We start from the raw sequence: 12243 nt of genomic DNA, 5'->3' as shown, positions 1-12243 counted from the left end.
TCGGTATTTGGTATCCGTATCGGCTAACACAGAAATTGTGGTATCTGGATCGGATCGGAAACGAAAAAAGTGTATCGGGACATCCCTAGCCGTAAAACACACAGAGAGAATAATAACTTGTCGCCATGCAACGTTGAACGCTTTCCTATATTTATGGCATGCAGAATAAGAGGTCTCTTCAAGTGCCTGTTTGAACTGTGTAATGTCTATGTGACCCCCCTTTCCACCGGTTGGATCCCTTCCACAGTAGTAGCTTTTTCATATTTTCGATTATTTTGCATATTTTCCTACATAATGCCTCATTTGCATATTTACAAATGTAAAATTTAGTATGTAATGTCTTTGTGTGTGTAGACTGCTTAGACACTGAACAGGACTGTGTAATGTCTGTGTGTATAGACTGCTCAGACACTGAACAGGACTGTGTAATGTCTTTGTGTATAGACTGCTCAGACACTGAACAGGACTGTGTAATGTCTTTGTGTGTATAGACTGCTCAGATACTGAACAGGACTGTGTAATGTCTTTGTGTGTAGACTGCTCAGATACTGAACAGGACTGTAATGTCTTTGTGTGTATAGACTGCTCAGATACTGAACAGGACTGTGTAATGTCTTTGTGTGTGTAGACTGCTCAGACACTGAACAGGACTGTGTAATGTCTTTGTGTGTATAGACTGCTCAGATACTGAACAAGACTGTGTAATGTCTTTGTGTGTATAGACTGCTCAGACACTGAGCCTGACCCTGAGATGATGGAACACATCCAGTCCTCCGTCTCCGTCTCTCCACATGGACGTTTTGAACGACTACAGGAAGACCCAAACTACATCTCCCACTTCACCAGGAGCCCTGCAGGCCATAAGGGCCAGGGCAGGCTCCACTGCTTCCTGCTCAGGTAAACTCAACAGATATAGCCATTACACATACGTACTTTATAGGCCCTTTCAAACAGGTAATAGTAATTCATATATTCAATGAGAACTTAATGGCCCTTAAACCCCAGCATTATTTTTGTGGGGAAAGCTTTTGCAGAAAACAGCTGATCAACAAGATCACAACGCGTCACACTGCGACGACGCGTTGTGAGCTTGTCTACCAAAGCTTTAGCCCACAATAACAGAAAACGTAATATATCGTACACTATAGTGTAGAGCCCTGAGGGACTCCGGGGGCAACAAAAGGGTACAAGAAGTGCTGAGTGGCCAATGCCCAACATGCAAAACCAAAGAACAGAAGTATGAATCGTCCATACTGCTAAAGTGACGGTAATAGTAACACATTATACTCACCAGTATTACGGTATATTACTAATAAATAAAACACAGTGATGGATATCAAGTTCACAAGCACGTTGCCATACACTATGGTGCTGTCTGATGCAGATCAGTTCTGGACTCATGATGAAACCACACATGGTAAGGATCAGTGTTAAATCATTAGGGATGATGATGATCCTTCTCCATGGGGCACCGGTGCTGGCACAGGGCCAGAATCTATCTCATCTATCAGACCTTACAGTACAAAGCCGTCTATCGATCAGGTTAATAAGGTCAAGCATGATTATGTTGTCAGTTTCACAAGGCGTTCGCTCGCAGGGGGGCCAAAGTATGGGGTCATATTCATGCCAATACTAAAGCCCACTCAACTGCTAACTGCTTGGACGGCTAGCCTTAACTTAAGTGATCATTTGGACTGCCTCTGCGAGTGTCGATACGTAGATTGTTAGCGCTGTCAGTTAAGCGAGCACGGTCACGAGGGCCAACGCCGCCTCCAGGTAACTGCAGTTTATCAAAAACTCCGACGCTAATGAGAAAAGGGATGCAGCGTGAAGCGCGTTTTCTCCAACGGGCCTGGTGGCCCACCCCGGGTTCTGAGTAAGAGGCACAATGGCTCGTTCGATATGGCTAATATTGTTTTGTCGCCACAAGACGAATGAGTTGCAGACGATGTCTTAATGACATCGCCGATTATGTTACGCTGCTAAATACTCGCATTAGTTTTATCCGAGTGCATTTGGGCCACCCGGTTCTCCTACTGCCGCAGCGCCGCTGCTAAGTGAGCAGCTAGAAGCGTGGTTCAGGTTGCAGCCTGATTTATAGTCCCACGCTGGTGTTGTGCACAGAATATTTGGTCGGTTATTTCTCCCCTTTAAGATTAGCCGCCGATTCACACACAGGCAGAGGGGTGAAGACATAAGACATACAATATAACCTCCGCCCAGCTGCCTTTGGTCTGGCAGAGATAAATTAGGGTCTGTCGCTTATACTTACAAAAACTGCACGTTCCATAGAATTGACTATTGGAGTCCATTTTTGCTGGATCTTGGACTGGGTTCTCATCTTCCTCTGCCGTCCCTCTCAGGTACCTCCTGGCGGGCATGGGGCTGTTCATCCTGGGGCTGTTGATTGGCTGGTTCGCTCACACGCCGGCCGCCAAACCACGTGTCCCTCCGTCGGACAGCTCTGACCTGCTGGAGGAGCTGCTGAGGGGAATCACGGCTGACAAGATAGAGGCTCTTCAAAGGTAGGTTTCCACCCCACGCTGTCAAAGACCATGCTAAAGGTATAGGCTTCCACCCTGCACTGTCAAAGACCATGCTAAAAAATAATTGTGGTCTGTCTTGGGAAATGTAAAAATGGAGGAAACGATTTTTATTTTAATCCCGGGAATCCAGAACATCTAATATCTAGCACCCATCTAAAGGGTGGGGTGGTAAAGGACAAAGGATGCTGGTCAAGGGCAATGTCATTCTTCTCTGAGCTTCAGGCTGAGCTACACACTCATGCACAGTGCAACTCTGTTAGGATGTGTGATCTTTTTTTTTTTTGCTGTAGCTTGAATAATAAAGCATACAGCAGTACAGGTGAGATCAAGGGCTATATTTTGTAATAAAAATGTATTAAGGTCAAGAAGACCCAGTTCTTTGTACAAAAGATGAATCGCACATTTACCACTCTGTCTCAGGAGGAGCAATGTGTGCGTGTGTGGCTTTGATCCTAAGTAGCCTTTTTTCTTTTTACTGTAGCAACCATGGCAACCCCAGGCAGTGAATCAGTGCAGCAGGGCTCTGGGCATCTTATTCACTGGAATGGGTTGACCTGTCATTTCTGTGAGAACTGGGTGGAATTATAGTTCAAAAACACAGGTGAAAAGGCGCAACACACAGGAAAATTTATTTTGTCAAAGGTATTATGTAAAATGATGTCATGCACAATATCCTTTAACTTTATGTTTTTTTTGTTGTTATGAGTGATATTATTAACACTTTACCTGTGGGTTCCTCCACTGTCCCATTGGAAGAAAAAAAACAGGAAAAAAAACAACAACAACAATTTTATATGCTTCAGTAATGCTTTTTATTTGTTAAAGGTATATTCAGTGTTTTCACTTAATTCAAATATCACTTATTTTTTTGTTTTGTTGTGATAATCCTCCCTACTATAGAATGTGATGACCATATAAGCAGTTCCTCCCTGTCCCCAGTTTACCCTGGGGGTCAAGAAACCTTAGGTTTTGTTTCTGGCTTTCATCCAATCAGGATAGAGAGGGGCCTTCCGCCAATCATGATCGAGCGGGGGCGGGCCTTGCCTTGGTGTGTGTGCTGTTGGCCTGTTGCGTGTGTGTGTCCCCCACTGTAGAGCGTGTGCATGTGCACATCTTGTTACCAGGGTGGACTGGGGTTTTTTCCCAAATCACTGAAGTCTCCTTTAAATGTAGTGTTCATCATTTTGGCCTAACTGACCGAGGAGGTGTTGATCTGTGCGTGCGCACATGCAGCGCCTTTATGACTTTGTCATAGGGGTGTAACGACATAGTAACTGCATCATTGATTATGTATATCGTATGGTTTTGCAATGCAAATAATCGGTATCGAAGCATTTTGCTATGAAAATAATCGATTGCATCAATACTACATTTTTGTGCGTGGCATTTAGCAATCTTTAGAAGAAAAAAGAAAGAGGGGTTTATTACTTATAGTTTAAAATCATGTCAATGTATTTTAAATAGTAACTATCGATTTCAAATCATTGAATCGTATCGGATCGCCATAATGAACCAATATCGTCCACATATCGTATCGTCAACCATGTATCGTGATACGTATCGTATCGCCGTTAAAATGTATCGTTACACCCTTACATTACATTGTCATGTTAATGCTTCACTCCCCAGCCAAGTGAGCTGAGAATGCAACATACAGGTGGACAAGATTCAATTACACTTTATCACAAACACAATCTCTTTTGCAACCACACACACACACACACACACACACACACACACACACACACACACACACACAAAACATCCAACATCCCACACAGGAGCAAAATGCATTTTCCAAATCCACGAAACACATTATACACCATGCAGGATCTTTGCACATTTACCTCCAGCCAAAGTAGGATTTTAAATGCCTCATTTCTCTGCAACTATGAGCGCTGCAGTCCATGGTTTTTCATGATGCATCCGAGGTTCGGATGTCATTTGTGACGTTAAACGTTTCCAGCGAAAGATAAACCGTGTGAGCTAACGCTAATAATAGCCGATTGTTACAGTGAAGTTCCCCATGGCGGTATTGCGGAAATTAATCTGCCCGACAACACTGGCACAGTACCTAGCCACTGTCACTAGGTGGCATTCTGCCACAGTACCACTAGCTGTCACTAGGTAGCATACTGGTACCACTATAGCCACTGTCACTATAGGTGGCAGACAAAGTGCCAAAAGTAAAACTAGGCATTATGTAGAATGTTTCAAGTTTTCAAATGTAAAAAAAAATCTTCTGAAAATAGCCGATCTACAAGCTCACGCATTGCGACGCATTGTGAGGTTGTAGATCGGCTATTTTCAAATGGTCGAAATCCATATAGCGCTGAAGTAGTTACTGTATGTTTTGTAATAATAATCCAAATCTACAAAGTAACTACTAACTAAAGTTTTCAAATAAATGCAGTTGAGTAAAAGTACAATATTTGCCTCTGAGATGTAGAAGTAAAAGTACTGGAAATTGGAAATGCTCAAACAAAGTACCAATGTTTAAAAATTTTACTTTGCAACTAGTTAACTCGAGTATCACACAAGCAATGAACAAATTGTAGGATGGAGATTTCATTTTCTTGCATCTCATTTATTTTCTGTATACCAAATGGAAAACATGTGGTAGCCTGTCTCTGTGATAATTTAAGAGACAAGATGTGGAAAAGCTGGCTTTTAGGTCTGTCAAGCCACTGTAATGCCTGGAAACGGCATAGATGCTCGTACCTTGTATCTCTGTTAAGAAAATACGTACTGTGGGAAACTCATGTCTATCTATTGAGCTCAATTCTCTCTCTCTCTCTATCTCTGAGTTTGCATGTTCTCCCCTTGTCTCCTATACAGTAGGTAGCTAGTAGGTACCCTCACAAAAAAACATGCAGTAATCCTGGTCTCTAAACTGCCTCCCCCTGGCCAGCCGGGGCGCCTGGTGGAGGGGGAAGGAACTGGTTGGAATAACGTGTTCCTTCTACGTTATTCCACGGGATAAAAACAATATGTCAAAAATCTCCTCTCTCTCTCTCTTTCTCTGTGTGTGTGTGTGTGTGTGTGTGTGTGTGTGTGTGTGTGAGTGTGTGCGTGCGTGCGCGCAATAAACTGAGCGTCCTCCCTGTATTTGTCTCTGTGTCTGTCTGAATACTCAAGCATCCGGCCTGTCAAACTGTTTGCTGTTTGTCTGGGCATCTCACCGATAAGCTAAACTGATAAGCCTATCCCTCTGCCTGAGTAGCCCAGGGGACTGATCTGAGAGGAGGAATGGAGGAGGAAGCGATGAAAGACTTGTGGAGGGAGGCAGAGATGGACAGGGAGAAATAGACACGGCGGGAGTGAATAAGAAATTAGACTGAAGGAGTTGTGTAGTGTACTGTTAGACCAATACGGTGTCCACAAGAGAGAGAGAGAGAGAGACATGACAATGACGGATAATTAAGATCATTAATCATTAATAAGTTCGTTTACATTAGGAACAGTAAAGGCACTAGACTAGTATGCTTCCTTGTGGAATACCGGGGGGTGTTCCGTTCACCTACAGCATCAGGTACAGTACAGTAGATGCAGGGACTGTTGATTGACACTTTAGATTAGTTTCTGCATATTGCTGAGTAAAACATTGTTATTTTTCACAATACTCCTTTCGATTATCCAGCCCTCTGTATCGATACGAACATCACTGGCAGTACTCTCTTTATCGCTCCCTCACCATCAAAAGATTCATGACAGAAAGCCCTCGGCGGAAACTTATCCTATCTGCACCATGCATGCGTTATCGTTCCCATACGTAGCTCACAGGGACGGTTCTTCATGCCTTTCCAAAACGGAGAGGTTCCAAATGGCACACAACACTTAATCCATATAGCGAAACAAGAAAATTGATATCATTGAATTATCGCCAGATGAGTCACAGAAATGTGCACACAAACTGTAACAGAATGAATTAGTTCCCATGCCCGGAATTAAGGAGGTCCAGAGGAATATGGCACTGAAATTGGCTAGCAATTTATTTGTCAAAACGTACAGTATGTGGTATTTATATAATGCAGATTGTTGCAATCTAGTTTTGACATGATCTTTAAGCATATTATGATCGTTTTGTTGTCGTGATCAGGACTCGAACCCGCGACACGCTGTCAGGCTGGATTACCTGTCTAGGTACCTGGACCGCTCGGCCGGCCCAGGCCATGATGTATTTGTTTTTATCCTATTGCAAAATGTGGCGTTCATCCGCACTGCACTATTCCGCATAATGTTTTTAATTGTTTAACATTCCTGGTTGTTTTTGTCAGAGCAGACCAAACCAAGCAACAATTTGGACGGACAAATGTAACGTGTATAAAACTTACGCTCCAAATTTTCTTGGACAAGACTTGGCAGCAGTCTTTCTAAGAACAACAACAAAGTTAGTCCAATGGGGATTGGGGAATGATGTGAAAGAAAGTTGTCTAAAGTGCCTCTCTCGAAGAGAGTCATATGGGTCCGAGACACTTGGTGGCGCTGGAGCACAGAACAAAACATAAACTCACGAGCTAATTTATTGGTTCGTGGAGCTGTCACTCAAGGCGGCGCCTCCGGTCCTGACCCGCAGGTATAAAACCGGTGGGCGTACACGCCGAGTCATTCCTACATTTTTCTGCGCTTGGATGCACACAGCACAACGAGTACACCAAAGTTCACACCGGCTGTTGAAGTTGTATTTTCCCGAAAGACGGACGAGTCTAAAACCGACTTGTACCGCGGGGATTCGCAGCCACAAGAAGGTGTTTTTCTCTCTACGAGCTACTAAGCAGATAAGTCAAATAAGACTCATAACACAAGTGAGCCTGCCCGGCGGTTTGTTGTTCTGTCTTCCCTCTCATTACCCTCTAGCTAGCGTTGTTAGCTGTCAGCTAGCTCCGTTAGCCTGTCTGTGGTTTAGCTTCAGCGTTGCTGCCGCCTCTTTTCTCCACGGCTAGCCTCTCGTTAGTCGCTGACTAATCTGAGTCCTAGCCGCAGCCCGCAGCCTCGCTTCTACACCTCTCGGTGACGGCGGGCATACCGGTACGTTACGGCCATACCACCCTGAACACGCCCGATCTCGGAAGCTAAGCAGGGTCCGGCCTGGTTAGTACTTGGATGGGAGACCGCCTGGGAATATCAGGCGCTGTAAGCGTCTACATCTACCGCAGGCTAGACGGGCCGCATTCTCAACCCTTCCCCACTCTCTCTCAACCCTTCCCCGCATTGGGGACAAGAAAAGGGTCTCCCTGGCTCCCTCCATTACACGGTGGGCCAGCAACAACACGTGGGGTAGCCTTCAGCCGTTGACTGAAGGCTAACCACTGTGTGTGTTCCGCTTCACGTTACCCTCTATAGTAGGGGAGTTAAGTGAGAAAATTATTTTTATTTAGTAGTGGTGCTAAATAAATAATATATATATATATATATATATATATATTTTTTTTTTTTTTTTTTTTTTTTTAATATCTTAAAATGAAATAAAAAAAGGGGTTTGAGAATAAGACAAGGAACAAGCCATCTCCACCATGGCTACAGATGGCCACGATGATGGACCCCTTCCAAGGCTCTGTTTCAACAGGGTTTGTAACAACCTCTTGACTAAAGAAGTTTCCACTTGGGCTACTGATTCTTCCTCAGACTACAACCAATACCCAAGATGGCCTGCGGGGGTGGCGACAGCCCTCCCCAATTCCCAGTGGTGCACCACGAGTCCTACTCTTCTACTCCACCGCCACTTTTCTTTTTATCCTGTTTTGTGAGTTACAGACAGCTTTTCCTCACAACAATTTTGTTATAGTATATATTATTATTATATAATGATATTATATTATAACTTAAAAGTGAAGTGCTTCTACAATGTCTTGGACTGCTGGTTCCTTCTTCAAGCTACACCAACACCCAAGATGGCCTGCGGGGGTGATAAAGGCCGCCAACAACAAGCTCCACACGCTCTTCACCGCACTGGTAAACAGACCTGTGGAGCCAGACCCAAGACATCAGCCAGGCCTCGCCGGCTTGCTCTGGGTGCTGCTCTCCCTCCAGCGGGATCTAGTCAGCCCACCACCTCGTCCTCTCTCTTCAGACCCCTCAACCTCGACGCGTCTCAGAGACACCGTGACGAGTCCTTCCTGGGCTCCTCCCCTGCCGGGAAGGCGGCTCGGACCGCCAACAACAAGCTCCACATGCTCTTCACCTCACTGGTAAACAGGCCTTGGAGCCAGACCCAAGACATCAGCCAGGCCTCGCCGGCTTGCTCTGGGTGCTGCTCTCCCTCCAGCGGGAGGCCTCCACCGACACTGCTACTACTTCACGCAGCGGCCGAAGGCACGAGTCTCACTCGACGTGACGACCCTCAACAACCGACTGCTTCCCTCAACATTACAGGTATGTACATTGTGAAGCTAGGTTTGTTTAGCTGTTTAGCTAACCTTTTCGAGGTCGGGAGTAGCAACCTCATTGGATGGCCGACGCCACCCTAGAATGTTTAGCATTCCAGTTAGGCTGTTTTCAAGGTGCCACACCAACTCGTCTATGACATAGCCATAGCATCGGAGCTACTTCGGCTATTGTCTCACGCTGCTCTCATACGGTCACTGAATGCCTCACGTTGCTGTCCAACAGCCAACGTGACGGCTGCCAGGATTACGACCGGCACAGCGTCTTTGGAGGGGCCGATCGGACCCTGCAACTCCGTCTCCAGGAGGAACGTGCTCAGACGCTTTCCCATGCCTTGGGCCCCGTCCAGGGTGTAGCAGCCCCAGACTGCACACCGGGACCGCTCCCCAAAGAAAGGCAAAAGCTCTTGACACAGATCCCCACCATGGGTGGGTCTGTGGCCAAGCTGCACAGTATGTACACGACAAAAATCACTGTCGGGGGACCACCGCTTCCCCTGTCCCAGGTTTTTCAGAGCACATTACACGGCTAGCTGGAAGGAGCCCATGACTCTCCCGGCTACCCCGCGACGCTCTCAATGCTTCAGAGCTCCCTTCTTCAGGAGAGGGGCCACGGCCCTACTCCTGAACAGTTGGCTAGAGTTCGTCTCCTACATGAGAAAATTGCGACCTTCACGTACTGACTCACCGACCTGACCGGCCTTATGGCCACCGCTTCCATCACCTCAGAGCATGCTAGGTGGCTGGAAGCCTCACCTGGTCTGGATCCCGTTGCCCAGAGAGAGTTTTCCGAGGGTGCTATCATCCCCGGAGGCCTCTTCAGAGGCGCACTCGAGAGGATCACCCTCAACGTGGAGGTGCAGCGTCCAGGCTGCGAGGCCCTGACCAGCAGCCGAAGTAACACACTCCCTACCCTCCCCCCATGCGCCGGGCCCAGCACCGGACGTAGCAGTCTCGGACTGCACGTCCAGTCCGCCCGCAATGCGCTTCTGGACCATGGCACAGGTGGGCGTCCTGGGCGTCCCTGTAGCCAGGTCCCTCGATATTGTTTGCACAAGTACAGCATTTTTTGTCTGTAGTACAGGCTATGCCACAATACAAAAAGACAACAAAACAATATCCACGGAGGGGGGGACATGAACCCACTGCCACGGGGGCCCCATGGGCCCCCCCCCGACGCAGTGGGGCAGGGCATAAGGTCAGTGGCGTACCAAAACGCCACTGGGGAGACGGGTCATGCCCAATTTTCTCCGACATGCTAGGGAACACTACCCCCAGGCGGGGCGTGCCTCCCATAGCCGGAGAGAACCCACTAGCCAAGCACCTGGCACAGTGGGAGTGGTGCGGAGCATCCCCGTGGATCCTCAACACCATAGCGAAGGGCTACAGACTCCAGTTCGCAGAACACCCCCAGCGTTTTCAGAGGTCATCTTCACCAACGCCGGGGGTCCGGAGGGTCTGATTCTCCAACAGGAGATAGCTTCCTTGCTGGAGGAGGATGCCGTCAGAGAGGTACCCTTGGCCCAGCGTCGCAGCGGGCTCTACTCCCGCTACTTTCTGGTCAAGAAAAAGGGGGGGGGGGTCTACGTCCCATCCTGGACCTGCGGATACTCAACAGGCACCTCAAGTCTTTTCAGTTCAAGATGCTGACGGCCGAGTCTCTGGTGCGCTCCATACGCCCAGGCGACTGGCTCACATCCATAGATCTAAAAGACTATTTCCACATCCCTATTTACCCACCTCACAGGAAGTTCCTGCGGTTTGGGTTCCAAGAAAAGGCTTATGAGTACACGGTCCTTCCATTCGGGATGTCCCTCAGTCCCAGAGTGTTCCGTCCGCTGTACGGAGGCCGCTCTGGCACCCCTGAGACTTCTGAGTCTATGGGTGTCCAGTTACATAGACGGCTGTCTCCTATGTTCGGATTCAGCAGAGGAGGCCGCGAGGAACACGACTCGGGTCGTGTCCCATGCGACCTCACTGGGTTTCAGGATAAACCTAGCCAAGAGCATGCCTACCCAATCCACGGATTTCATGGGCATCACTCTGGACTCTGTCTCCTACAGGGCTCCGCTGAGTCGGGACAGGGTCAACGACCTCCTGAAGTGCGTGACCATGTGCAAGACAGGCCGCACACTTCCACTGGGTACGTGTCTACGGATGGCCGGACTCATGGCCTCGGCCATCTCTCTGGTAGGTCTGGACAGACTCCATATGAGGCCTTTTCAGCGTTGGCTGAAATCCCTCTTCCACCCTTGCCCCAAGGACCTAGACCTATGGGTCTGGCCCGTGAGAGGCTAATGCTGACTGAGGCCGGTTTCCCTCCGAATGTTGTCGCAACGATTCAGAAGGCCAGAGCCCAGTCGACAATGACCCGCTACGAAACAGCCTGGGGTGTGTTCGAGCAGTGGTGCTCAGAACGACCTAACCAGGTTATCCCATTCCAAGCTTCAGTAGTTTACGCCCTGACATTCCTGCAGGAGTTCCTAGACAGAGGTCTAGGCCTCTCCTCAGTGAGAACCCACTTAGCAGCCATCTCGGCCTGCCAAATGGGCGTTAACGACCAGACAGTATGGAGACATCCGCTGGCAAAACGGTTTGTGAAGGGCGTACGCAGGGTACACAGGGTCGACAGACCCCTGGTCCCCTCTTGGGCTCTGTCTCTAGTCCTCAGGGCTCTAAACAATGAGCCCTTCGAGCCACTGCAGACGGCTGACCTGAGATGTCTTACACTAAAGCCAGCCCTCCTGGTCGCCCTGACGTCCGCTAAGAGGGTCAGCGATCTACACGCACTTTCGACCAGAGTGACAGTGTCCTCGAACTGCACTCTAGCTCTGTAATGGTGGTCGAACAGAGGTGTTCTGACGGAGGGGGTCCCGAGGGGTCTCCCCACAGTCAGGAGGTTGGTCACCGCCGACGCCAGCCTCTCCGGTTGGGGCGCCACCCACGACGGGAGGATGGCCAGGGCCGTGTGGGATGCCGCATTACGCTCCTCCCACATCGACTACTTGGAACTACTGGCAGTGTTCCTGGCACTCCGAGAATTCGAACAATTCCTCAGAGGTCACCACGTCCTGGTTCGTTTCCGAAAACACCACGACGGTTTGTTACATCGACAGGCAGGGGGGACTTCGGTCCTCTCGCCTGTGTTCTCTGTTTTATGCGTTCCCCCGTTGGAACTGATTCCGCATGTCCTAGCCAGGGTGCGGGATCAGGGATCAGAGCTGCTACTAGTAGCTCCAGCCTGGGGATCTTGGAGACAGGACATAGTCCCTCTCCTGTTCAAAGAACCATGGCAGCTTCCTCTGTGGAGGGAC

General features: G+C 48.3%; 1 protein-coding gene across 1 annotated transcript in view; it reads left to right on the top strand.

Annotated features, from left to right (window-relative positions):
* The window catches only part of naaladl2 (N-acetylated alpha-linked acidic dipeptidase like 2), a 347063-nt gene that overhangs the window by 101539 nt on the left and 233281 nt on the right, over positions 1-12243 (top strand). Inside the window, exons 4-5 of the mRNA XM_080770411.1 lie at positions 723-897; positions 2364-2525. Of these exons, the coding sequence (XP_080626537.1) occupies positions 723-897; positions 2364-2525 (337 nt within the window). The remainder of the gene's footprint in view (positions 1-722; positions 898-2363; positions 2526-12243) is intronic.

Source organism: Protomyctophum bolini (assembly GCF_963924005.1).
Source record: "Protomyctophum bolini genome assembly, chromosome: 8".
Taxonomy (NCBI): Eukaryota; Metazoa; Chordata; class Actinopteri; order Myctophiformes; family Myctophidae; genus Protomyctophum; species Protomyctophum bolini.
The sequence above is the reverse complement of the archived record's forward strand: the minus strand, read 5'-3'. Positions and strand labels throughout refer to the sequence as shown.